The following is a 25,531-nucleotide window of genomic DNA, read 5'->3' as shown; positions in this document are numbered from 1 at the left end:
TTGGTGCCTCATATAGGAGATGACTCTGTAAATGGAGATGTTCCTCTCCTGTGGGCTGACACTGCCTGCTGCTTGACCTGATTCAGCTCCATTAAAGAGGCCAACAGGCTATTAACCCCCGCATCAATACCTCACAGGTTCAGCCGCGCTTACAAACCCATTTCAGTGGCGGTCATAAACACTGGTCTTATTATAGTATCTCTGGGCCAAAGCGCAGCGCCCCGGTCAACCCCATAACAAAAGAGTCCTAAAGTCAGCATTAACCTCAGCAAACAAGGGAACACGCGCACAGGAAATGGACTTGCACGAGGGTGTAAACTAATGAACTGTTGTGGCATGTTATAGTTCAGAGTCTGATTCGTCACGAAAGGCTGAAAATCATTCATTTTCACTTAAGGATAAAAGTGGTTATGGGCCGCCGAATTTGTGCATCTTAATGGATGATAAAGTGCAGCGACTGGATCACAGTGTGCCACATCAGTTCACCCAAATCACATTCTCGTGTCCCTCCTAGGACAGAGTTTTATTCATAAGCTCAAAGCTTCATCAACAATATGCAAGGAGGCGTTGAAAAGGATCAAATTAATTAACTGACTTTTAGTATTGCATTTGTCTCACAGTGTGAATACGGTGGGATTACGAATGGAATGTGGAATTCATTGGTTTGAGAAGGAAAGTCAACGGAAAAAAAAATACTGCAACCTTCTTATTCATCTGGCTATAGGGGTCTCACCTCAATAAAGATTTTCCTAACTATCCGATTCATGTCAGTAATGGGGGCTGGGGGAGCTTTCATCAGCCTCTAACCATCATTAAAACTGCAGAGCCCCTCTGTGAGCGTAAACAAGCAAGGAGTTTTAGACTGGAGACTTATCATAAAAGTGCAAGAGAAAACACCCTGCTGAGAAGAGCTATCTCGGAATCAGACACAAAAGCACCCATAGCTAAGTACAGACAAACAGTGGCAGGCATGAGCGCGCCTGCACACCACACACACACACACACACAAATAAACTTGCTTTAGATGTGGTGTGTTATATAATCGCACCGTGGGGTGAAAGTAAAAATGACAACACAGAATGTAACAAATTAATAACAGGCCCCTTTAATAAATGTCATGGACAGGAAGCAGTGATGTTACTCCTCTCTTCCGCCCTCTGGCAGGCTCAGGGTGTTTACCCAACACCCTCAGGTGCAGTGACTGAGATGTCGCTAGGCAACCGCACCATCCCTGTTGTTGCTCTGCCTCTGGCACTCAAGTGGGAGCTTATGTGGACTTAACTCTGAAAGAGCGGCAGTGTTGAGGAGTGGAAGGGGGATTACCAGGAAAAATATTGGATTGGGATGAGGCACGAAGGGAGAGGGGCGAGGCCTAACCTGAATCACCGCCACCACCAGACAAGAGACGCTGCGAGGGACTGTCAGGCTGGCCCTGTACTTACAACCGCAAGCCTGGTGTTTATCTGGCTCTGCTGCATCTCAGCAGCACAATGCTGTGATATTATTAAAGAATCCAGATTGTTTTGTCTATTTCCTTGGCCAAAGCAAAATGGGAGTGCTAGACAGGTTAGTGTGTACTGTGTGTGTCAAGCAGAGCAAATCATGAACAATTCAACAAGAAAGCCAGCCAAACGTAGCCGGGTAACATGGAGTATAAAGAAGAAGCTGCGGGTCCAGTCCATGTGAGCTACAGGAGAGTCCTCTAATTTGGTAAAATGAGCTATTGCCACCTAGTGGCTCCCAGATGTACTTTTAAACAGAATGGAAATGGTGGCTCATCACCGCTGATAGCTCCAAATATACACTTATTGTTCCTCTTTGGTGGACACAGATACAAAAGCTGCTCGCAATCATTGTAACATCAGGCTTCCGTCCCAGTGGCACAATGGCCTAATTATTTCGAGTCAATGCTTGTTGTGAATGTTCGCAGATGATGTTGCAGCTGTTGCCAGTGCGCCGTGTGTTGGGCTGATAATGGAGACGGACTCAAACAAGACACCCCCAACAAAGAACAGCACAGACTGGTAGCAGACTGTGTGTGAGTGTGTCTCATTCTGTGTGTACTGCTCAGGGGAATTGTGCTTGATACACACCTATGTAGACCCAAGGGACACACACACAGTGTACTACATGTGGCTTTGCAGATGTTAGAGGATTAAGTGGAATTATCTGTGAACAGGTAGAGTAAGAAGGAATTAAAGGCATTCAGCTCATTCACCTACAAAGCCTCAATATCCTGAGTGCCACATGCAGCACACACGTGTTTTAATAATGCAATGCTGCCACCTAGTGCGAGACGATGAAATACAACAGAGCCCCCTTACTGTAAAATCATCATTTATTCAAACTTTTCAATAGAGAAAATGTGTTTTTCTTTATGCTGTAAGGGTAAATTCTCAATTCTATACAAAACTGTGTGTAAAACTTTAGGTGTAACATTTACAAATATACAGAAAGAGGCTCCAGTTTGATTTGCCAGAGGACACTGTCAGTCACTATTAAAAGAGTAAAAATGTGTGTTGATGGGCAGCTATAAAAATAGAAATCAGCTTCCAGGAGATGTATGTTTGGTATAGCGATACAGGTTTACAGCCTTCTGAAACCTGCCAAAGTTTGAGAAATCAATACATGTTACACTAATTTTTAAAAGAACAATTGAACAGATTTAAAACAAAGAACACACCTCTCTTCACACATTTTAAACAAACTATGCATGTAAATGCATTTTGTTTTGAATCTAAGCTACATAAAACAACTGAGGTGTCACATGAAATTAAATAAATAACTAAACATTAATTTAAGCTTGAGTTTAGTAAATAAATATGCTGAAAAAAACAAAAATCAAATGAAGTGATGGAGCTACTGCTTCATGAGTTACAGAAGGGTTAATTGCTTCAGGATGGCTATATGGCTTATTCGTAGTTAGGAAGGCAACTCAGTAGGTTACACAGTCTGGAGTTCAAACTAATTCAGTTGACAAAACAAACATAAAAATCATCATTCAGTATAATTATTGGTAGTCTATTAAAACAAAAGTGTTGATTTCCATTGCTTCAAAGCCTAACGCACACGACTAATCAGAAGATAAACTGTACTGTGTGACGGGGCATACTTTAAGTCATTTGTTCGCACAAAAACCCTCCCTCAGAAAACACATTTTTTGCACTTTCTTAAAAAACAAGTTGTACAGGGTAAATAAATGGACTGTAGTCCACGACTGCTCTGAAAGAAAATAGGCATTATTTGAGGAGAGAGGTAGAGAGGCCATCCAATATGGCTACTATTGTAGTTCACGTTACTGTATAACTGAAATACCTTAAAATGTGCCAAGTCACTGCCCCCCTCCTCTTCATTTATAAGAGTCTTTTAAACTCTCCCTGTGGTGGGAGCTGTTGTCTCTCCACCCACTTCATCCCCGTCTGTCTTCTCTCTCCTCTCTCCTCTTCGTTGTCTTTGACATCAAGCCTATTTGAGAAAGCCCTTGTAGAGGAAATGGGAGCGACTGGTAAATCTCTCATTCTCCAAACAGAAGAGCAGGTCCCTGAGGTTGACACGCGTGATGCGCTGCCTTGTGGGTCTGGAGCCTGATGAACCAGCACCAGACACAGAGGGGCCTGATCCTGATCCCTGCAACATGAGAGATGGGGGAGGGTGAGACAGCGGAGGGGCATGTGACATTTGGTGGAGAGGCTGGAAGAGTAAACCTAAGATTTAAGAAGCACCAATACAACAATACAAACACACTACCCTTCAAGTGAAATGACCGAAATGTTATGTATCTGTGTCCTATGATGACAGTTAAAGGTATGATTTAGATGTGACAACCTGCAAGGCAAGTGCAGCTTTGTTTGAAAACAACAATGGCAGCTCCTCAAGATGTTAGCATAGCTGCTACAATGGCAAGAGGGCTTTTTCAAACTGTTCCTCAGTTGACTTCGAGGGTCACCTCCAAATAACTCATGGTCACAAACTAGAAACAATATTTTGATGTGTGTATATGTGTGTGTGTTTATATATTATATATATATAGCTCTTAAATAGATGTATAGTAAAACATACAAAGTATTTCTTAGTGATAAACAAATCATCGGCCAAATATCTAGAATTTTATATTATCTGCTTTTTATTGGTGTTGCTGAAATTATAGTCGGTAAATAGACCCAGAGTTCATATAGAGAAGACGAAGAAGAAGAAAAAAAATAAGTTATGAATTTCAGTCAAATGAAATGAATGAATGACAGTCAAAAAAGAAAGCACACAGAGCCATTGATTGCAGTAAACTTGATCAGGCTCTGCTCATGTAATTGCTACCCAGTGAATCCAAACATCAATAAGAGATTCAGTGTGGAGAAAAACAAATAATAAGAATAAAACGGAGCAGAAACCATCACATGCATAAATGATGTATATGGACAGAACAAGTCAAAGAGAGTCATCACTGATGGGGAGGAAAAATCCAGAAAGAGATGAGAGACTGTGGTCGAGGCAGAAATTAATTAACTCAACCAGTAACAGCGACGTGTAGCAGGTGGGATCAAGCACAACTGGCAGCTGCAGCAAGGTCAGTAAAGGTTTGTTACATTGTCTCAGCGAACTGACTGAAAGTGACAGGTGCCTTTTTTCATATGTGATTTGTAATTACAAGAGTCAGCTGACTGTGCACATGAGTACTGCGGTGTACTCTGCCACAACTAATGAGTTGCGTCATTTTATTATTTTCTCTAGATATGTGACAGCACAGATGACTGGCAGCAGGTTCCTGTCAGGTTAGCATGAGCTGTGTGAACATGTGCATCAGTGACAGCTTGTGACCAAATCAACCAGAGAGAAGAACTGACTGTTGAACATTTCTATTTCTGTAAAAAAAATCTTTTATACTGTCTCTATATATACATATATATATACACTATATTTTGAAGTGTGAGTCACATTTTGCGTGCCATACAGATGACAGGTAGGACAGAGGTTATAGACAGCTGCCCTAGGATAAGCATGACTATATGGGGAATATATTTTGTTTTCAGTTACCTCAGCTGCAGTAGAGGAAGATGGAGAATCCAGAATCTTCCTCTTCTTCCTGGGACCAATGGCTGCCAGAGCCGTCAGGTTGGCCTCCCTCTGCCTCATCTGAGCCAGCTCCTGCTGCTGCATCTGGGCAATACACACATAACAACACAGTAATCAAGCACAAAGTGCGTAAAACATCCAGAGAACAAAGACAAGTTGTCTTTCTTTATCCTACCTCTTTCGCCTTCTGTTTCAGGCGCAGCTGCTCTGGGTCCTCTTGCCGAGCTCGAGACTGCAAGGCCAAAAGCAAAATATATTAATAACTGATGTTTGCAGAAGGTACGCTGAGGCCCAGGTTGTGTAGGACGAGAGATACTGTGGACTTTGCAGGTGTTTGAAAATGAATGAGGTCCAGTCTTTATGAATATCTACAAATTAGAATGACATGGAACTCTTTCTGAGTCTGAAAAGCAGAGTTTACATCAACTATTTACTTTGGCGTAGCCTGTAGACCACTGAATAGTCCTATAGCCATCAATATTTACATTTCGAACAATAATGTTTAAGTATAGCTTAACACTGTATAAGTGTTTATACTGCCCAAATGTTGAATGAATACGTTTTTACAACCTTCTTTTGTTATTTCCAGATGATTTATTAAATCCATGCATCATTTTGTTCTTAATGTCAGGTACCAACTGGAATTTAATTCAGTGATATAAATTGCTCTCAGTGCCATCTGATAAATCACAGAGTACATTTGTTGGACGCTGCTCGAGTTAAATCTTAACGGGTCTTAAGGTATCCTGCGGGTAAGTCAAAATTAATCGCGGGCGACCTTTTGTCAAACTTTAGCTCGAGGATAATGGAACATTAAATAGAGGCTGAACACACCATCACAAAGCTACCACATTATCTTCAAATACAATTAGAATTTTTACAAATAGCCCTTATGGCACATCATATGGATGACTGTCAGTAGCATTTTTCACACAGAGACACAGCATTATTGGTGCAGCGAAGGTTAATCAATTCCCCACCATTGTAAAGCCGCACTCATGTGTCAACTCATGCAGCACTCCGGCACTGCTGATCTGAAAGGTGTTTTTTTTTTTCAAAGTGTTCCCTCCGTGTCCACCTGTTTAACCTAAACACCTATCGACCGACTGTTTATATTCATATAGATGAAGTTATAAAGTGTTGTGTTTGAAATCCTGACCACCATGCATCCTTGAAAGTGACAAAATTACGTTTTTTGCTCTATATTACATAATTACATTATCGCCATCAGTAAAAAGGACCCTGTCTGACTCTCACTCATGGGGAGGGATCCTGTTTTCTGGCAGAAAGACCACTGGGGGCTGACGACGCGGTGAGCGTCTTTTTCAAGACAGTAACAACAACAAAACAATAGCAGAAGGAGACAAACACTTGGTGGGTTCTGTTTTTCGGGCAGAAATGTGATGAAGAGTGGGTAGGACAGACAGGAGGAAAGTGACACTGTACCTTAGCTGCCTTTAGGAGGATCTCTCTCTCCTCATCCTCCTTCCGTTGTTTTTCTAACTGGTCCAGCTGCTCAAAGAACTTGAGCTGAGCACGAACATCACTGCTCTGCTCGTATTTGTTATCCTCCTGCAGACAGACGCATTACAAAAAGAAATGACTGCATAAAAGTGAACTCCGTTAAGACGTATGTCATCTCATCACAAGAACACTGCTTATACAATAGACTCTTTAGTGTCTGCAACAATCTGGTTTAACCATTGGGGGTATATCTCTACAAGTAGTGGAGTATCTCCATAACATTACTGTAAACAAACCTTGAAATTGCCATTTTTATGCTGGGCTACTTGGGAAACTTTTTCCAGCAGGTTCTGGAGCCGCTGCTGTGTAGCATGGGAGATGTAGTTCACCACCTCTGCACCCAGGTCTGTCACACCGTATCTCCTGCCTGGGGAAAAAAAATACAGCAAGACGTGACGTGTGAGGCTTAAGGAGGTGGGTGGATTCAGGGTGATGTTACATTTCAAAAATGTTTTAAGAGTCTCACCAATCTCCAGCATTCTCCTCTGCAGCAGAGCACAGGAGAGAAAAGCCTCGTCCTTACATGAATGTGTCACCGCTCCCACCAATCCAGAATTGGTTGCCAGGATATTAGCACTTTCCTCTGACAGGTTCACTCCAGCCATGGAGGCCACGTCATTGATATCGTCATCATCTCTGCAAACATAAATGCAGTTAGGCAAACCCAAGTTCATGAAATCAACTCATCAAAAACAACATTTTTAAGAACGAATAGGTGAAGTGAATAACATTGTTCATCTCATTACAGTGCAATGTTCTGCGTCGTCATAATGTTGTGAACCTGGTATGAGGGTGGTGCATGTCAAGTGGAACAGGACCAAAATTTTCCAGCTGAGCAATGCATTGTTGATAATGGATTTCAAGTCACTTAACCTGTTAGTCCTTAATATTGTATGACAAAACTGAGGTAAGACATCAGTAGCATTGAAACTTGGAAAATAATGACTATATGAGATTCATTTGTCCAGCTACATATTTTTGAAGCTATAAAGGTATGATGACAATGACATTATAAAAACCTTAATTTTCATAATGCTGGACAAGTTAGAAAACTTCCTAAAAGTAAAATTTCTACCTACAGATGATGCTAACATGAAAATCCATGTGATTAGGTAACATTTATTGTAAAACTCTAGTCTTACTTGAAAGTGCCACCCGCCTCTTTCAGTTTGTTCCTTTGAGCCGGGGTCAAAGCTGCAGCGAAGACTTGTTTGGGAACAGGTGATGACTCTGGCCTCACCGGAACTAGCAGAGACACAAAATCACAATATATAGTCTGGGTCCTCCAAAGAAAGACACACACAGGCACAGACAGATGCTGTTATTATAACCCTTTTCCACTGGTAAAAAAAAAATCCCACTTAAACCTGGAAAGGAACAGAATTTTGCGTGCAATGGGAATTTGTAAACTCTGAATTGACACTTACATTTAGATCAAAGCCGAGCCAAGCTAGGGAGAAAAAAACCTGCATATACTGCAGAGTCATTGACCCGGGTTGTCTCCTCAGCTTGGCTCAGCTTTGATCTTAACGTAAGAACTGAGTGAACACACCAAATTCAACCATGCAAATCGATGGCGCATCATCAATCCTATGAAAGCTGCACAGTGGTGTTTTGAAGACCAAAAAGTTCAACTTATGAAAATACCTGGATTGCTGCCCAAGACAGCTAATTTCCGGTTTAGCACTGGATTAACTTGAGGAGGGGTAAAATAATTTGTTGTGCGGCTGTACTAGACTTCTGAAATGTAACTGGACCAAATGGTGCAAATTCTGATAGTGAAATGAGTCATAAACGGGGGTTGTGACACCCAAAAGACAGAATACACCATTTTACAGATGCTTCTTTCTCACTGGGTCTAATGTTGTTTTCTTTTCTGGTACTAGCATAGTTGTGACGTGAAACATGACGTCCGTGGTGTACAATGTGATGCATCAGATAAAAATCACGGACGGGCTGCCTTGCCTTCAGGAAGTGGGAATGAGGTCAAAACCTGTGTAGACCCGCTAATTTTGGTGGAAAGTGGTATCAGACTGACATTCTCACCTGGCTGCAGCTCTTTCAGCTGAACCTGTTGCTGTCCAAGCATGATGCGACCAGGGGCCTGATTCCTGAGAGTCACCATGGGGGGCGTCGGTAAGGTTACCTGAGGTCTCAGCATTGCTCTCTGCGGCTGAGGCTGGAGAACCTGCAAGGGTGAAATCAAAATCAAATGATGTAATTATGAGCAGAGTGGCATGTATGTAGAGAAAAATCAAAACATTTGCAAAGATATATTTGATTTTATTTCCAGATTTTATAGATTTAAGTTATAGATGTGAGTTAAATTTTTGAGAATTAATTAATCGGATTACCAGTGAGGATGACTGTCCTGGTTTGCTAACTCCTGGCTGGAGCTGGGGCCTGCTGACTGGAGCAGTGAGGCGGGGGGCTGGGCTGCCCAGGACCACCGTGCTGGGGGTGGATGAAGTGGAGGAGGCCGGAGCTGATGCCAGCTGGGGGAGCTGACTCTGCTGGATGAAGACTGCTGAGTCTGGGGTGAGCTGTCTCAAGGCTGGGAGGCTTCTCTACAGAACACAAGAAGGTGGATGAACACTACAGATATGAGTTTTAAAGATGAGATAGTGTTTGCTGTGGCCCAGACAATATCAAAGACATTTTACAGAATATAAGCTTTCTTACCTTGAGGAAAGGCACAAGGTAAGGTTGGGGTGAGGAGTTTAGCTCTTTGTATAATCTGCTGGTGAATTCCTCTGCTTCCAGTTTGCCTTCCTAGTACAACATAGAGGCATATAGAGCTGGGAGTGAGAGATGCTTCTCTTGGCTGAGGATTTTCGACTATAAAGGTCAGCTGGGTTTCCTTCAGCATTCATTTGTCAACAACCTTGCTAAACTTGAAACATGTATAAATATAGCGTGTTTGTGTGTGTCTCCTGTGTGTACGGTTCTCTCACCAGCAGGTCCTTGACCAGCTCTCTCACACTGGCTGCAGTCTCTGTAGACTGTTTCCCTGTGGATGCCAGCTTGATCAGTGTAGACAGGAAGCTCTTACATTTCTTCACATTCTCCAATGTCTCCTGTCAAGAGAAACAGAACATTCAGATTATTAACAAATTGTATAAAACAATTATCATATAAATAATAATGATACTGTCTTTCTACTTAAGAATGATTGTCATGAACTCTACAGTAGACTCCAAGCTCTACCTGATTCCTCTGAGCTTAGCACAACTCACTTTGCTCACTGTTACTGAGGTAACTGTGGTCCCAGCTGTTTGGCTGATGGTCCTGGGGGTCATTCCTGGTACTGGAGCCCCAACTGAGCTCTAAGAAAACAGATATCATCATCATAACATGTTACTTAGTTTGTTGATTCATTTCACAACACACATTTCAAGTCATCATTTTTTATGACTTAAATTTTTATTATGTTTTGTTTTTACACGACCACCAACAAACAAAACAACAACAACAAAAAAAACAAACAAACAGTGGGCACCTTGACCCAACAGAAACACAACAAATACAACAGAACAAAACATAGAGCCCAAGGCAGTGTTGATGTGACTGAAGTAGAGACTTTAGCATAAAGTTAGTCCAATGTCCACTGTACCACTGTCACATGAGGATCCATAATCTTTAAACATTGAAATCCACATTATGTCCATGTGCTCATTTGTGAAGCGCCATCGCCATCATGATGATAAATATTGCAAATCCTCCAAAAAGGGAAAGACATGTGTATACATACACACACCCGTATATACATACATACACACCTACATCACGAGTAGATTCATTGAAACAAGGGTTGACACAGGTGAATAAAATACAAGTTGACAATAGAAAATTGGGGAAGTAATGAGAAGAAAAAAAGAAAGAAAAAACAAACAAAGAAAAAAAATGAAATGAAAATGAGCCTATCAGGTCCCGTGTAATGAGTGAAATTTCAAAAACTTTCCCCATTTATCATTATACTTCTCTACCTCATTCATCAGACTATATGAGATTTTCTCAAATGCTGCCACCTTTCCCAGTTCTGAGACCCACTCCTGAAATAATGGGCCCACAGCATCTTTCCACTTTCTCATTATCATCTGTTTGCCAATCATGATGCTTGTCTGTACCCAGTTAGCTAAAGGTTTTACCATGTGGTTGATGGCTTTAGGGTTCCCCAATATGTATAGTTCGGGACAGAGTTTGTAGTCTATCCCCGCTATCTCTAAAATATAATCATGAATCCTGGTCCAAAAAGCCTGTACTTTTGGGCATGACCACAATGCACATTTCAGGTCATCATGAGAGAGACTTGGTTAGAGCAGTTTCAAAGTTGATCAAGTGCATCACACTTCAGGTTCCTGAGAGCAAACAGGTGCACTTCTTAAATGTGTTGGTTTTAAGATATTACTAAAGAAGTCAGCACTCCACTGTGCAAAAACTTTGCTAATTTCATATTTGCAGTTCCATGTTTTTGGAAGGGAACCTAAATTGCATATGAGTAACTTTTGAAATTCTTGTGTTATATTCCTCTAGAACACTACATTTCAACTTTAGTAAAAAAATCGCATGCCATAGAGATCCATGTAGGTGCATAGAAATGTTCACTTTTTTACAGTTACAAACATACATGAATTTTGCTTTCCCATCTATTTTGCACCTAATGGAGAAGAGTCCAGTATCTCCTAAGACCTCTGCCTGCTGGCATTTATAGAATATATCTTTTTTAATGTATGTAATTCTTTCAAATCTTTTAACTCCACTGTAGTAGACCCAAAAAGCAACAATGAGGATTACTAATAAACCCAGGCAATTAAAAAAAATCTGTATTAAAATACATCAGAATAAACAACACATCCTCAGAAAATGACAACTTGCATTCTTTTCATTGTTGACAAATGCATATATGAGATCCTTCTAGTGTTACTTTGAAACATAAACTTGTAATATTGGTGTGTACTACAGTATAATATTATGCTGACCTAATTTCAAATGGTAATCATTGTATCATCCTTCAGTCTGCAGCTTTTGCAGGTCACCAAGTAATCTGAGCATACTCAGTAATGGTTCGACACCAACAGTGGGGTTACCTGAAGGACAGGGGGCCTGTGAAGTGTGGTGGTCGCAGTGAGGGACGTTGGAGCTGGACAACCCTGACGGATGGTGGTACTGGGTGCCACCTGTCTGCTGATGATGGTGTTTCCAGGAGCCTGAGGGGAGACACAAAGCATGGGATGCTGAGCAACAGCCAGTTCCATCAGACCAGAACATTACATCTAAACAAATAAATAAACTGGTATGTGTCCTCGCCGCTAATGAAGATTAATAACACTATACAATAACACACAAGCACACTACTTTACTTTATAGACATGAGCTCAAATATATCCAATATTCTACTCAACAGGTGTTTCCCTGAGCTGTAGACAGGAAGGCATGGGTGAGATACTATGATTGTCTTATTCCTAGAAAAGACTGTGCAATCTTACCTGGCCAGGAGGCATGTTTGTTGGTGTAGCTGGCCGAGGTGCTAAGCCCCCCTGCGCCTGCGCCTGCATCTGGGCCAGAGTCTGCTGAGGAATCATCAGCAGCTGTCCACTCTCACTGCGTACAAGCACCATCCCTGGCACAAGTCACAAAATGTGTCACAAAAAGAGACAACTTTAATATCATGTTCTTTTATCACCTAAAAAACTACTGTTGAGTGTTAACAGGATGATTTCATGTAAGTAGTCATGATCGATCATAACGGATCATAGGTTTAGTGTAATTCAAATGATCTGTCTGTTATGGGCAGACACTGCTTTCTCTGTGCTCTGTACAGGATCATCAATGATCAATAAGGAAACAATCTCTAAATGTTTGTTTTTACAGTTATTCAAATGTGGTCACTGAAAATGAAACCATTGTGGTGAATCAGTCAAGTGTGGGAATAACTGTATGTGCACATACATTAAAAAAGTTGTGATTTAACTCACCCGGCGGGAGCTGGATGTTATGTATACTGGGCTGTCCAGGGGAGGTCTGGGGGAGCCTTGGGGCCAACATCTGAGGCGTCGAGGCTCGGATCCCGCCTGGACCGGCAGCCACCGTCACCGGAACCCGGGGTGCGCTGGGAATGACAGCGGGCTGCGGCGCTGACTGTATTATTGTTGTGGGTGGCTCTGCCTTGATTATGTGCGACCCTGCGCTCACAGACACCGAGTTGGGAGACTGGCTACTGTTTACAAGCGGGGTTTGAACGGTGATACCTGTCTGACCTGTTGTACTGGCCACAAAAGCAGGGCTCGCAATATTGTTCCCATTCAGAGTCGCCCCGGACCCCGCGGTGCTTTGCATAGGCGGCCTGACGAGTGTCACGGCGGGTCCTGCAGCCTGGCTGACAGGCTGAGCTGAGACGACAACACTGGAGTTCATGAGAGGCGTCTGAATGACACTGTTAGTCGAGGGGGGCGTTATCGCACCGGCCACAACTTTAGACATCACTGGTCCACTGGTGACAGCTGTGACAGATGCCGCGGCGCTGCTGCAGTTACCGACTCCACTTGTCACAGTCGTCCCTACGAGAGGGGCAGCGCTTCCCGAAGTGTGCGAGTTCATAGTTTGGCTCCCATTGAAAATCTGCGCTGAGCATGAGCTTACTTTCCCCTGGTGAGTGGGGAGAGAAGTTACACCGTCACTAACAACAAGTGGTGTGCCAGGGTTGTGTCCCGTGCTGGAGACCGTGCTGGCCGTCGATGCATCCATAATAGTAGAACCATAGGGACCTTGTTATGGTGAGACCCCCTGCGCTCCAACTTGTTTAAAAGGAGCACAAACAATCTCCAGTGTGATGGGACAGGACTCTAACACAACTACTGTTTTCTCTGTCAGCCCCGGCGCTTGCTTGTCGTGTAAACTCAGAGAGACAAAGAGGAAAACAACATTAGTAGTTACAGCGTACCTGCTTCAGCAACCGTCTTGACCAAGTCCAGCTGGACATTAGCTCGCGCTACCCCCTTGTCCCGGAACTATAGCTATGTAATTACCGGCTGCCTCGTGCCTACCCCAGTGGTTGTTGTGACATAAGAACAACAGTTGTGCCTCTACAGACTGTACGGGATGACAAACTACCGCTTTATTCACCTCTGTGTGTGAAAAAGGATCATCCAGCGGCCCGGAGCCAACCGCCATCTTCACACTCCTGCGAGCTTGTGAGAAGTGAGGTACTTACCAACTGATACGCGCGTGCGCACAACAACTAAACCGCTCTGGTCAGGGACCTCGGCGAGCCGTGATTGGCTGATCCACATTCTAAAAGGCGGTACCAATGGCTTCGGCTGTCATTCCAGGGGATGCATGAGACGGAACAACATCGTACCGGAGACGAAATGTTTTCATCAAATATCAAATCGTCGCCGGCGTGTTAATGCCATTACGATCACTTTTCCGCTTCAGAATTGAACCGTGCGTCTCTTAGTAGACTAAAATCGAGGTTTACAACAAGCGAACACACCAAATTTCAGAGTTTAAGCACGCTCGATGTGCTGTGCAAGATGGCTGCAGAAGTGTTTCGGCCAGCGAGTGAAGTTGCTGTTGTAAAGAGGCGTTTGAGGGCGCCCCACCCTCCTGTTAGAGAGGAAACATTGTACTGAGCTGTCAGCAGGATTTAGTGTGGTTTAACTCTCACGTGCTCTGACTTATAGATAAGTGCACAATACAAACTTAAAGTGTTTGACTTTTACTACATAAAAAAAATGTTTTAAATAGTAATCCAAGCGTAGCCTATTGTTGGCCTATTCAGACTACTTTATTCCAAAGTTCCCTTTGACTATGATAAACTACTTTTTCTGGTTCAGTTTTTCCAACATTTTTCACAGTTGTAAGGAATGCATGGTCCTTTTTTTATGGAAGTTCTCTCTCAATTTAGTACAGCCTAAACTACTCAACATTTCAGATATGTCACAGAATGAACGCTCAAGCAAAACACAAATATATCTAATAAGTATTTTGAGTAGTGCAAAGGAGCCCTTACAAACAAACTGATTTTATCGCATTACATAGGACAAACAGGTCATATAAGGTCAATTTTGCAACGACAAAAAACTGTACATATGATAATATTGTAAAATGGCAACTTGAAATAGTTGTCAAACTCTTTAAACAGTTTAAAAAAAAAAATTCAAACTGACATTTCGTAATTTTCCTATTTTATTTTCAGTTGTTTACAGTTGGCCATAGCGTCACGATCTTGGATAGTTCAACATAATATGGTGATATGATTCATTTTCTTTTTTCATTCCAGATAAGATTCACTTTCGATAAGTAGGAGAGATTAATCCTAATTAAAATGCACAAAATCACATAGTCAAGGAAATAAAATAGAAGGTTTTTTGTTTTAGTTATTTTTTGTTTTGTTTTGTTTTATTTTGCTTGCGTCTCTCGTCTGCTGCTACTTTGTTGTCAGGCCGTGTGTTTGTCTGATTTTTCCAACAGGTTACTTTGTTCCTGGCGGTGTGCGCCGGCAGGCTAAACAAACCGACCCCATTATACGCGCAGGTGAGCTGACAGCAAAGAGCTGCGTCACTGGCAATCTTATAAAGCGCACAGGTGTGCGCTAATCGTGCACGTTGCTTCTTTGGCCTGTGTCTGTTGCCGTGGTCATCGCTCGGAGACACAGTCGCTAATTTTCAGGCAGAAAAGACATTTTCAGCGCGAGCATGAGTGCTGGAGGAGGAACCCCTTACATCGGCAGCAAGATAAGCCTGATATCCAAGGCACAGATCCGGTATGAGGGGATACTGTCCTCTGTCGACACTGATAGGTCCACGGTTGCTTTAGCCAAAGGTAGGCTGACGTGGGTTTTTCCTCTCCTCTCTTTAATTGTGGAAAAAAAAATATGATTTTTATATTGATATTCATTTTGATATTTATTTTATTTATATATATATTTTTGTCTAATTAACTTTTATTTTCAGTCATTTCCTATGGGACAGAGGACCGGCACACAGACAGACCGGTGCCACCCAAGGATAAAATTTTTGAATACATAGTCTTCAGAGGAAGTGACATCAAAGACATCACTGTGTCTGAGCCTCCAAAGCCACACCATGGACTGCCCTGTGACCCTGCTATTGTCCAGGTGTGTGACTCCGGGAGATTTGGCTCACTGAACTCGGATCAGTTTTCGCTTTTGTAGGTGCACTTGGTGTTGATCCAGAGTCATAGTTCTCACTGCCGATAAACAAGTTCCTTTTGTCTTAATGTTTGTGAATTTAGTCATCTGTCGGCAGCTCCTCTGCCGGGTATCACCCACGCTGGAGTCCATACAGGGACATGATGCCCACCTACAGCCAGCTGGCTGCGAGTTCTCTACTCAACCAGCAGTACAATGCAGCACTGAACTTGGGTACATTCACTACATTTACTTTTCTCCAGCACTATAGTCTGTCTGGAGCTGTTTCTCACATGTATCTGTAGTTGATCAGGCCCCGCAATCTTGGTTCCTGTCCCCCTAACTCATAGGGCTTCATGGCATCCCAGGCAGAAGAGCCCCCATGGTTGAGCAGGCTGTGCAGACTGTGCCATTGGCCGGTGCTGCCCAGAAAAGAGGCAAGACTCCGACCCAGCTGCAGGGCAAACAGCCGGCCCGTCCAACCCAGCGCTCTGGAAGGGCTGGTTCACTGGTTCAGAAGGAGAATGTACCCGCCAGTAAGTTAACAGTGGCCCCTAAAGAGGAAAAATCCCACATTTTCCTTTTCTTACAACACTTCTATTTTCTCCAACTAACCCTAATTATGAAAATAATCAATTTATGTTTCAGGCCGGGCACCATCTCAGCCGAGTTCAGCCAAGATTCAAGGCCAAGGCACTGAGAACCAGAAACAAAGGCAAAAACAAGGTCTCACAAAAGCACACTGAAAGCCATTTACTGACAGCTTAGCAATGTCTGTATTCTTCACTGTTTGGGCTGTCAAACATCTGAAGAGGGCAGAAGTTCAGCAAAAGAGAGTATCACTCATACGTGTCTCAGAAAAGGATTACAAGAGTAAATATCCGAGACCAGATGAACCTGTTCTAAATGGTTGCTGTACCAGTTGTTTAACAGCTAATGTGTTGTATCTCTTTCCGTTGCACAGGCAATCGTAGATCCAGAAACAGAAGCAGAGGCCAGCTTCTTGTGAAAAATCCCACGGCCACAACCTTGCAGTTTGAGTCAGATTTTGATTTTGAAACGGCAAATGCTCAGTTTAAAGATGATCTCACAAAGGAGGTTGTAGGTATGTTTGTTTTTTTGGGGTTTTTTTGTATTTCAGATCAAATATCATTGTATGATGCAACTTTTAAGGGGTACATGTACATGTTTTGTTTTTTATGAATTGCTGCAGTTGAAAAGGTGGAGTCCGGGGAGGCCCAGGACAGCCAGGGTACACATGAGGAGGAGACTCTGGGTGATAAATACTACGACAAAGCCAAATGCTTCTTTGACAACATCTCGTCGGACCTGAAGCCCAGGTTATGATGTGTCATTACTTGTCCTGTTACTTCAGGGGTCTGTTTTTTAAAGTCTACAATTTTAGTTGAGTAACATTTGCTACCCTCAGGAGAACCACCTGGGCCGAGGAGAAAAAGCTGAACATGGAGACTTTTGGAGTGCCCGGCCGGTTCCTGAGAGGCAGAGGATTCAGGGGCCGAGGTCGCGGAGGGCAGAGCACCACTGAGCAGCGACCCCTTCCAAAAATTGGAAGTGGAAGGGTGTGAAGGCTTTTTTTTTTTTTTCTTTGTCTTTTTTGTTAACAGTTTTGTAAATATTGTAGTTTTCTACTTATTTAAAAGAGTACCTCCCCTTTTTCCCCCTATTTGAAGCACTTGAAGCAAAGTTATATATTTTTTTTTTTTCCCAAACATGCATTTGTGGGAATTTTGTACTTTTTGAACTGTTATGAAATGGGAGATAAATTTATTTTTAATCATGCAGCTGTATGCTAGAAACACATTTATTTATCTGTAATTTTGGTAAAATGCATTATGGAATTTGTCTTTTGACAAGCCAGCTGCATGTCATTTTTGTTTTCCTGAATGTGTTGAATTCTTGTCCAACTGTCCAAATGTAACTCCAAAATACTTCTGGAGGACAGCTGTACTGTTTTGTTTTTTTGTTTGTTTTCCTTGCATGTAAAATTAAAACTGTGGAGGACTTTAACAGTTGCTATTAAATAATATATAATTAACCGAATACCTTGCATCTCTGCATTTTTTTCATTCCAAACATTTTACCATCAAAAAGCTATAAAAACAAAGCCTGTACGAAATTTAAAAATTGATTTTCCTGCTCAAGAACAAATGTTCAGTTTTGTAGATTTGGTGTCATGCAGATGGAAGCCAGTTGGTTGAACTTGTCGCCCAAGTCTTCTAGAGCCCTCTGAAATAAGTCATCCTCATCAGGCATGCTGATGCTCTCCAGCTCTGAGACATTGTCCAAATTCCCTTCATCTGCGTAGCAGTGAGGTGGAGAGTCTGGCAGATTGTCTGTCTCCCAGAGCGACAACATCCTCTGTAGGTTGGAGCGGAAAATTAGAACTTATTTTACTGCTGCTGACGCTGCACGCACTCGTAGTGCCTTATGCATGCAGTAGACGTTATAATAAAGTAAGTGCACTACCAACCCGATGAAGCAGGGCTGGGAGAGTTGCATTTGATGTGAATCTTGAGTTCCTTCTTGAGAGGAAACTCACTGAGGTCAGCGAGTCCTTGGCCTGTAAACACAAAAATTCACACCAAGACCAAGAGTTTATTCAGCTGTTATCTCAAACTAAATCATATAAACCAAATGACTGTTACTCTACCTGGTTGGTGTTATGGTAGGCACTGGCTGTCAGAGAATTCTGGTTCATCTGATATTGGTGGAAATGGTGAAAAATTAATATAATGCCAAATGAATGGAGCAACGTGAACAGTTGTATTATAGAGCATGTCAACGCATTCCAAATGGCCATCTTTGATTTTTACAAGCGGTTTTAAAAGAATGTTGTCCATGTCACGTCCACCTGTCCCCACCTTTGTCAGAACCTGTCCTTGTTGCATTCCATGTCCATTTTGCCAATCAGATAGATCATTTTGCGTCCTAATAGTTGACACCATCGAGGCACTTTTGAGTGGCTTGAAAGAAAAGAAAAAGAAAACAGTTACTGATCGTTGCATGAAGGAAAATCTGAAAATGTATAAGTGTTTCTTGTGAAAGTCTCTGAGTAGTGACCTCGCAGTCTGTCCCTGGTCCCTCAGTGTTGAAATGGAGGACCTTGTCCTCGGGGAAGTCACTGATCTTCAGAGGGGTGAACTTTTTCTTGCAATTGACTTTGACTAACAGCAGCAGCAGAACTGTGAGCGACAGAGAGGGCAAAATTCAACTTGCAACTGCACATATAACAATGTACGCTGTCTCTGACACTGACTGCAGGCGATGATTCAATTTCTTACGTAGGACTAAAAGCAGTGGGGCAAGCATTATGATGATAGCAACGGGCCCAGCTTGTGTTCTGATGTTTCGGCTGCTTGTACAGTTGGGTTCTACAGAGCAGCTACACACGGTCACCCTGATGTCGTAAATGGCATATTCTCCCTGTTTGCTAGAGATGTTCAAAACAAGTGTGTGTATTCCGACGTGAACACTGGGCTCTTTCACCAGGCCAGCTGTGTACCCTGTGGGGGGAAAAAAATTACTAAATTAGATGGTTGTTTTTTGTTTTGTTTTTTAAATGTTTGCTCCAATATATCATGATATAACAACTGTTTCTACCATGTGAGGGTTTCAGTTTCCATTTTCCTTTGACGTCCCCGAGCAGTTTGAAGGAGAAAGGCCCTCCGTAGGGCTCTCCATCCAGGTCGAAGGCTGCAATGCTGGTGGTTGTGGGGCCATCAGACACACACACATCCACAGAGGTCAAATTGAGCTGAGGCACGTTGTCGTTAAGGTCTTTCACATGGATGTTTAGGGTGGCCGTGCCCGTCAAAGGTGGGTTACCTGTCCAAGGTAGATCAAATACAGCATCACAAACAGTGGAGACAACAGTTAAAGGTCCTGTGTCAAGGATTTAGCGTAACTGTTGGCAGAATTGGAATGTAACATTTATAATTAATGTATTTCTGTATAATCATTTGAAACGATGACTTGTTGTGTTTTCTTAGTATGAGCCGTTTATATCTACAGAGTCGGCCATGTTTATGCAGTAGCCCAGAATGCACAGACTCAAAGCCGGCTCAAGAGAGGGCCTGTCAGGTTTGTTGTGGCCAAACACCAACACGGCAGCGAGGAAAGGGCAGGGTGAGCCGAGGGATATTCAGGTTGCAGTCTGCCACCTCACCACTAGATGCCACCAAGTCCCAACCACCTGACCAGTGGTGGACTCATAATGTTTGAGGGGCAGGAGCAAAAAACATAAAGGGAACCAAAGGGAACCATAACGGGTACTTGACCACATTTTGTCCACTGGAAAAGCATTCGTCCACGAGCCTTAACTTAACTTCATCCAACAAAATCTTAAATATTTGATGTTTGTCCACGCAAAGAGCAACACTCACCTTCCTCAACCGCATACACTAAAATGGTGTAGACACCGTTGACAACATAAGGAGATTCTCTGTCGAGTGTCCTGACTGTTGTGATGTTACCCGTGAGGGGGTCCACCTTCACCCAGCGAGCAGGATCGCTTCCTACCCCGTACCTGTGGGGAAACACCGTTGAATCTATGATAGCAGGTCTCAGATGAGAGCTGGAACATGTTGGAATAAACATCCCACTCACTGAATTTTTTTCGTGGGTCTGGAGTCGGGATCGACAGCAGCCACTGTGTCCACCCAGGCTCCAGGGGGTGTGTCCTCCGCCAGCGCGACATCTATGACAGCGACTCTGAACTCCGGGGGGTCGTTTGTGTCTTCGACCTCAATGAGGACTTTTATAGACTGAGGATGACCTGCATCTGGATCATCAGTCTCAATGTCCCAAAGATCCGTGTACGTCTTTTTCTTCACTTTACAGTAGAAATATGGCACCTCATTCTCCACTGAGATGGACAGCTGCCTCTGTGTTCCCTCCTCAAAGTCTAAAGGCTGAGATCGTACTGTAGTTACATTATGTTGCACTGCATGTGTTATACGTGTGTTACACATTGCAAAGCACAGAATCTCAACATGTCAACTTGTTGTGGGAACAGACACACTGTGACATATGGGTGTGTGGTAATTACATGTCAGACTACAGGCGGGCGTTACTGTAATGAAGCATGCAGCCAAACAGCACTTACCTTCACTACTGTCAGGATCCCATCATTAGTAACTGGGTCTGTTTCTATCTTGAAGTGCTCCCCCTCGTCTCCCTGTATGCTGTACTTGGCCCTCCATGCCGTGCTGTACAAGGTGTCTTTGTCCGTCACGTGCAGCCGCAGGGGAGAAATTCCACTCTTGTGTTCTTTTACTTTGCCAGAGCCCTATTGCATGAACCCAGGGTGCAGAGGTAAGAGGACAAGCTGTAGAATACTGTTCATTGTACTGTACACTGTATGGCACGAGTACACAGCCTGCGCTCAGTCATTATCTTTCCACTCCCATGCCAACGGAAAGTTATCATCATCATTTCTAGTGCTTCACTGCAAAATTCTCCTAAAAACACAGTAGATGGTGACTTGGTTTAAAATGTAAGAAAACAACTGAAAGAAAACAATATAATGGCTCCAGAAAAAAATATTGTGAAGCTCCAGAAGAAAAAACTTTCCGTCGGTATGAGGGTGAGTAGATATTGACTGAAATTTCCTTTTTGAGTGAACTTTCATAAATGTGGCTCATTTTTCACCGTGGTTTATTTTGAGGCGACAAGTGTCGGTTGTTGTTTATGACAAATCAACTGGATAAGCACCGATTTTTAAAGTCTGTTGTCTTCCGTGTGATAACATGTATTTTTCTTGTCACATAATAACTGTGTAAGACCTGTTTGATCAGCCGAAGTCTCTGTGATGTTAAGAAAGTGTCAGAATGAACCTACTGTCTGTCCACGGATGGTTGGGGGGTGGTTGTTGCCGTCCTTGACATTAATGACAATGGTGGTTGAACTGGACAGACTGACTACTTCACCAAGGTCCTTGGCCTCCACCAGCAGTGTAAAGGTGTCAGCCACCTTAATATAAGCAAATAAAGAAAGTTTTCTTCCTATAACCCAGCTCAGTCTTTTTTGTTTTTCATTTTTTTTGCACAATATTTACTCCTCTAAATGTGTTGTTTTGACTACAGGTATACCTTTTACATTAAAGATATATCTATTGAATGTGACGCAACAGATCTTGTGTCACTGAGACTCAAAAAGGAGATGAACTACTCGCTTAACTCAGCCTGCAGGTTACCTGACAGCACTTCACATATGGATCATTTTTAAACATCTAAACCAGACAGCGCTCAGAGCGAGCATGCTGTATGCATTTGCATAAACACCACATCTTGTGCTCTCTTGCCTGATAATCCAAACATCCTTTGAAAGAGATCACTCCAAACTTCTGATCAACAAAGAATTCAGTGTGTGGAGGTTTTGGAAAGAATGATTTGAGTGCATAGTGGACCGTTGAATTTGTCGTCCCAGCCTGGTCTCTGTCATTGGCCGAAACTGTCATGACAGTGTCACCTGATGGGAAGAGACAAAATGTGACACATTCAGAAGTGTACTTAATAGACCTAATCAGTAACATTACAGGTGAAAAAAAAATAAAGAGAGAGAGAGAGCGATATGGTTTATTGTATTCTTTACCTTGTACCATGTTCTCAAGGATGCTGATTTCATACCGATCTTGCGAGAAGCGCGGTGGGTTGTCATTGATGTCGATTATGCTGATCTCAATTCCTAATTTGGTGTCAATTGAAAAATCTGTTTTTCTGGCCTCAAGTGTCAGCTACAGATTGAAATATATGATTCAAAGTTAGTCACAGTATGTGCTTTTAAACAACCCATACATACTCACTGACAACTATTCAGAGCACTTTCTGTGTGCTTATTGTCGATGCTCATGAAGGCATTCCCGGTGACTATAAGACAGACTGTGCTTCTGCACTTAATCAGCGTGCAGAAGCATAAAGCGGTGTAAATAACATGTTGGTATGCATAGTGTTTGTTGTGTCAAACCTTAAGCACTTGTTTCTCCTCGAAGTCGACAGGCTTGTGGACGTACATAATGCCAGTGTTTTTATCAATGGAGAGGACTTCTTTTGGCTCCTTTTCCACTCCTTCCCCATAGATGTCAAAGTAGATTAGGTATTCCCGTTCAATATTTATCTACAGCACAACACCACAGCACACTTTACAGTCAGCTTTGGGGAGCGTGAGACTTGCATGCGTCATTTATATGATGAAAACATGATCTACATTTTGATGGAAGTGGTAAAGACTGGAGAAAATGACATGGATGACAGACAAAGACAAACAATTAAATGTTGTCTCGAGAGCTGTTGGTTCGAATGTAATGACTGGTAACTGTGTTTATCACAACGGCTGTCAACTGGCTTAATTATTTGCTGACACAATCTTTGACTAGTTTTCCTGACTCCATGTTATTCTCACCTTGCCAAGCTCATACGGGAAGGGTCCTGGATGCTCCTCTTCAAGCTTCATGGAGTCGATGATCCAAGCCCGTCTGTGGCGGCTCAGCAGCTCTGAGCACGCGGCACTTAACAAATAATGACCCTGCAAGACAAACCCGAAGCACACAGTCTTGACAGTGAGAGTCATATGCAAAGTAGGACTGTTCAGTTAAGGTGACAGGTGGGGACTTTGGGATGGACTTGTTGACTTGTGCTGCATAGCTTGGGAACAAGTTTCTATGAAGTGTACACTCAGGCATGACTATTAAAAAAAGACTATCAAAGTGGGGCAAAATGTATCTTTTTAAATATCTCTCTATAAAAGCAAGGAATCTCTATCTGTCTGTGTGTATGTGTGCCTCAAATATCTCTGCAGATCAGGATCAGACTGATCGCAGCAGAGCCAATCACTGCAAAGATCAAGCCCAAGACGCACCTTAAGAAACAAGCGGATTTATACCTGTGCATCTAAACTGACTATTGTAGACTAATGAGACCGGTCGGAATAGATCCGGACATGTGAGGACAACAAAGTGGAATAGGAATCTGTGTATGTTCGTGTGTATCTAGCTGCTAACCCACCCACACGGCCCACCTCCCAAGTCGACGGACTGGACGCACCGGATGCACTGGCACATCCAAAACCAGACTTAGGGTAAATGATGTCTGCCACGCTTTTTAGCAAACAGTGCCGTCTCATTTGCTTTGTGTCTGGCGCAGGAAGAAACGGTACAAACGGGCTTTTGTCATGAAAGTGTCCACAAGCAGCAAGTTTGGTTGCTGAGTAACAGGAAGTTGTGTGAGGGACACCGGCGGTGATTTAGATAGCGACAGAGATGGCGAGTTTTGAGAGTTGAGAGATTTGTGACATATAGCGTGTTTGGAGTGTATAGTTAGTTTGTTATGTAATGTTTAGTGTAGTGTTATTAGTGTGTAGTGTAGTTGTTTTTTGTGTTGTGAGTCAAAACAAGGAGGAGACTGCTGAATGTGGAACAGGCAGGAATGAGCTGAGGAGCCCTGAGCCTGAGGCATTGTCTGCATTTAAATGTAAATAGTTACATATAACTTTGTAAATTTCAAAAACCTATGCACAAATTTAGCAACAACTATTTATATTTGTATCATAACTAATACAACATATTTGTAGTTTTCACAGTAAAAAATCTAACTTTTTCCTACTCTGATTTTATGTTATTTTGAGATTTTAGGTCCATAGTGTTAATACAGAATGTCAAAATGAAAAAATAACTGTACAGTCACACATGTGAGGTTGTGCTGAAAATAATGACACCAAACAAGGCAAGGTAAATAGTATTTAAGGTGAAATATAATGGTAAAATCAAAAGTAGTCAAAAACAGCCAATTATATCCCTGATGTCCCACCTTCAAACACAACCTCATTTGGCCATCCATGAAAAAGCTACTTAACCTCACACTTTTCTGTAGTAATACATGCTTCCTACAGGTAATGCACTAGTCTTATTAAATAAACTGTATGTCTCTCATCTGAGCACAAATTAGTCTGAATCAATGTTAATGAGCACTTCTCCTTTGTCAGGATAATCCATCTACCTTGACAGGTGTGCCATGTCAAGATGCTGATTAAACAGCATGATGAGTGCATTGTGTGGCTTGGTCACTATTAAAAAATGCCCATTAGATCATCAGTGCCCATGTGCAGTTGATATGTTGACAGCACGAATGTCCACAAGAACCAAATGTTCATTTCACTACAATGATGCGCCTTCAGTGTCGTGTCGATCACAGCTTTTGTGGACGAACTCTGATTTTAACACATTTGTGCTCAGAATTCGAGAGAAATAAGCTTCACAGGGACAGTTAAATGTTAAACTTAAATTTTCGCGAGGTCCTCCCACAAAACTGTTTGAACCAGTCAACCCTTTTTTCCTGCTTTGATATTATCTTTTTCAATGGAAATGCTTCTGTTGAAACTTGATAGGATCTCATTCACCAGCCATGCAGCACAAGTTAGTGCAAATCAACCAGTCCATTCCTGTGTCTGAAGCAAAAACGAAAGCAAAGCAACCATATCTGTTGTTCAATAAACACGGAAACACCAACTGGAAGGTATTTCTTTGAAACTCACAGACCAACAGAGTGCTGTCAATAAGAGACTGATATTCCGATAATAATCAACATCTTGCAAACTGGTACATAATCAAAGGTAAAAATGTGACAAACTTTACAGATAACAAAAAAAATGTCTTCCTGTTGGAGTAAGACAGAATTTAATTAACTGGCATCTATGAATGACATAACGTCATAGGTGACATAAAGTTCAGAGAGAATCGAAATCAGTGTTTTTACATACCAGGAGGAAGAACCAGAG

At 42.4% G+C, this 25,531-nt stretch overlaps 3 protein-coding genes across 5 annotated transcripts; 1 reads left to right on the top strand and 2 right to left on the bottom strand.

Annotated features, from left to right (window-relative positions):
- Nucleotides 1-2,320: 2,320 nt before the first annotated feature.
- On the bottom strand, nucleotides 2,321-14,657 carry taf4a (TAF4A RNA polymerase II, TATA box binding protein (TBP)-associated factor). 3 transcript variants are annotated; one of them, XM_037101290.1, is made up of 16 exons: nucleotides 13,532-14,657; nucleotides 12,567-13,236; nucleotides 12,078-12,211; nucleotides 11,679-11,798; nucleotides 9,828-9,917; nucleotides 9,546-9,668; nucleotides 9,274-9,363; nucleotides 8,946-9,158; nucleotides 8,638-8,779; nucleotides 7,734-7,836; nucleotides 7,058-7,227; nucleotides 6,828-6,958; nucleotides 6,514-6,639; nucleotides 5,243-5,299; nucleotides 5,029-5,151; nucleotides 2,321-3,627 (listed from the first exon to the last, which is right to left on the bottom strand). In XM_037101290.1, exons 1-16 carry the CDS (start codon nucleotides 13,568-13,570, stop codon nucleotides 3,466-3,468), a joined length of 2,493 nt encoding a protein of 830 aa, XP_036957185.1. In that variant the 5' UTR covers nucleotides 13,571-14,657; the 3' UTR covers nucleotides 2,321-3,465. The 3 variants fall into 3 exon arrangements, with proteins under 3 accessions (XP_036957185.1, XP_036957184.1, XP_036957183.1); XM_037101289.1 differs by having other exon boundaries at nucleotides 13,714-14,657; XM_037101288.1 differs by having other exon boundaries at nucleotides 12,567-14,655.
- A 531-nt stretch (nucleotides 14,658-15,188) lies between these two features.
- Nucleotides 15,189-17,803, top strand: LOC119021198 (protein LSM14 homolog B-like). The gene is made up of 8 exons (XM_037101291.1): nucleotides 15,189-15,414; nucleotides 15,546-15,709; nucleotides 15,847-15,976; nucleotides 16,093-16,278; nucleotides 16,391-16,468; nucleotides 16,707-16,847; nucleotides 16,956-17,082; nucleotides 17,172-17,803. The coding sequence occupies exons 1-8, from the start codon at nucleotides 15,288-15,290 to the stop codon at nucleotides 17,326-17,328; spliced, it is 1,110 nt and encodes a 369-aa protein (XP_036957186.1). The 5' UTR covers nucleotides 15,189-15,287; the 3' UTR covers nucleotides 17,329-17,803.
- cdh27 (cadherin 27) lies at nucleotides 17,333-23,329 on the bottom strand. Its single transcript, XM_037100172.1, has 15 exons — nucleotides 23,162-23,329; nucleotides 22,727-22,876; nucleotides 22,355-22,496; nucleotides 22,065-22,231; nucleotides 21,602-21,733; nucleotides 20,868-21,050; nucleotides 20,369-20,673; nucleotides 20,146-20,288; nucleotides 19,364-19,588; nucleotides 19,045-19,266; nucleotides 18,824-18,945; nucleotides 18,625-18,726; nucleotides 18,414-18,461; nucleotides 18,234-18,323; nucleotides 17,333-18,121 (listed from the first exon to the last, which is right to left on the bottom strand). Exons 1-15 carry the CDS (start codon nucleotides 23,327-23,329, stop codon nucleotides 17,915-17,917), a joined length of 2,406 nt encoding a protein of 801 aa, XP_036956067.1. The 3' UTR covers nucleotides 17,333-17,914.
- Between the last annotated feature and the right edge of the window lie 2,202 nt (nucleotides 23,330-25,531).

Source organism: Acanthopagrus latus, chromosome 6, assembly GCF_904848185.1.
Source record: "Acanthopagrus latus isolate v.2019 chromosome 6, fAcaLat1.1, whole genome shotgun sequence".
In the NCBI taxonomy this organism is placed as follows: Eukaryota; Metazoa; Chordata; class Actinopteri; order Spariformes; family Sparidae; genus Acanthopagrus; species Acanthopagrus latus.
This window is presented reverse-complemented; position numbering and strand designations above follow the sequence as displayed.

Excerpts from the sequence above, each read along its gene's own strand:
- taf4a (XM_037101288.1), bottom strand. The coding sequence starts at position 13,335 with ATGGATGCATCGACGGCCAGCACGGTCTCCAGCACGGGACACAACCCT. Across the intron at positions 12,212-12,566 it reads TAACATCCAGCTCCCGCCGG|GGATGGTGCTTGTACGCAGT; the intron begins GTGAGTTAAATC and ends GACTTGTGCCAG. Across the intron at positions 11,799-12,077 it reads CAAACATGCCTCCTGGCCAG|GCTCCTGGAAACACCATCAT; the intron begins GTAAGATTGCAC and ends GTCTCCCCTCAG.
- LOC119021198 (XM_037101291.1), top strand. The coding sequence starts at position 15,288 with ATGAGTGCTGGAGGAGGAACCCCTTACATCGGCAGCAAGATAAGCCTG. Across the intron at positions 15,415-15,545 it reads CACGGTTGCTTTAGCCAAAG|TCATTTCCTATGGGACAGAG; the intron begins GTAGGCTGACGT and ends TTTTATTTTCAG. Across the intron at positions 15,710-15,846 it reads GTGACCCTGCTATTGTCCAG|TCATCTGTCGGCAGCTCCTC; the intron begins GTGTGTGACTCC and ends TTGTGAATTTAG.
- cdh27 (XM_037100172.1), bottom strand. The coding sequence starts at position 23,329 with ATGACTCTCACTGTCAAGACTGTGTGCTTCGGGTTTGTCTTGCAGGGT. Across the intron at positions 22,877-23,161 it reads TCCCGTATGAGCTTGGCAAG|ATAAATATTGAACGGGAATA; the intron begins GTGAGAATAACA and ends GTTGTGCTGTAG. Across the intron at positions 18,946-19,044 it reads CCCACTGCTTTTAGTCCTAC|TTCTGCTGCTGCTGTTAGTC; the intron begins GTAAGAAATTGA and ends TGTCGCTCACAG.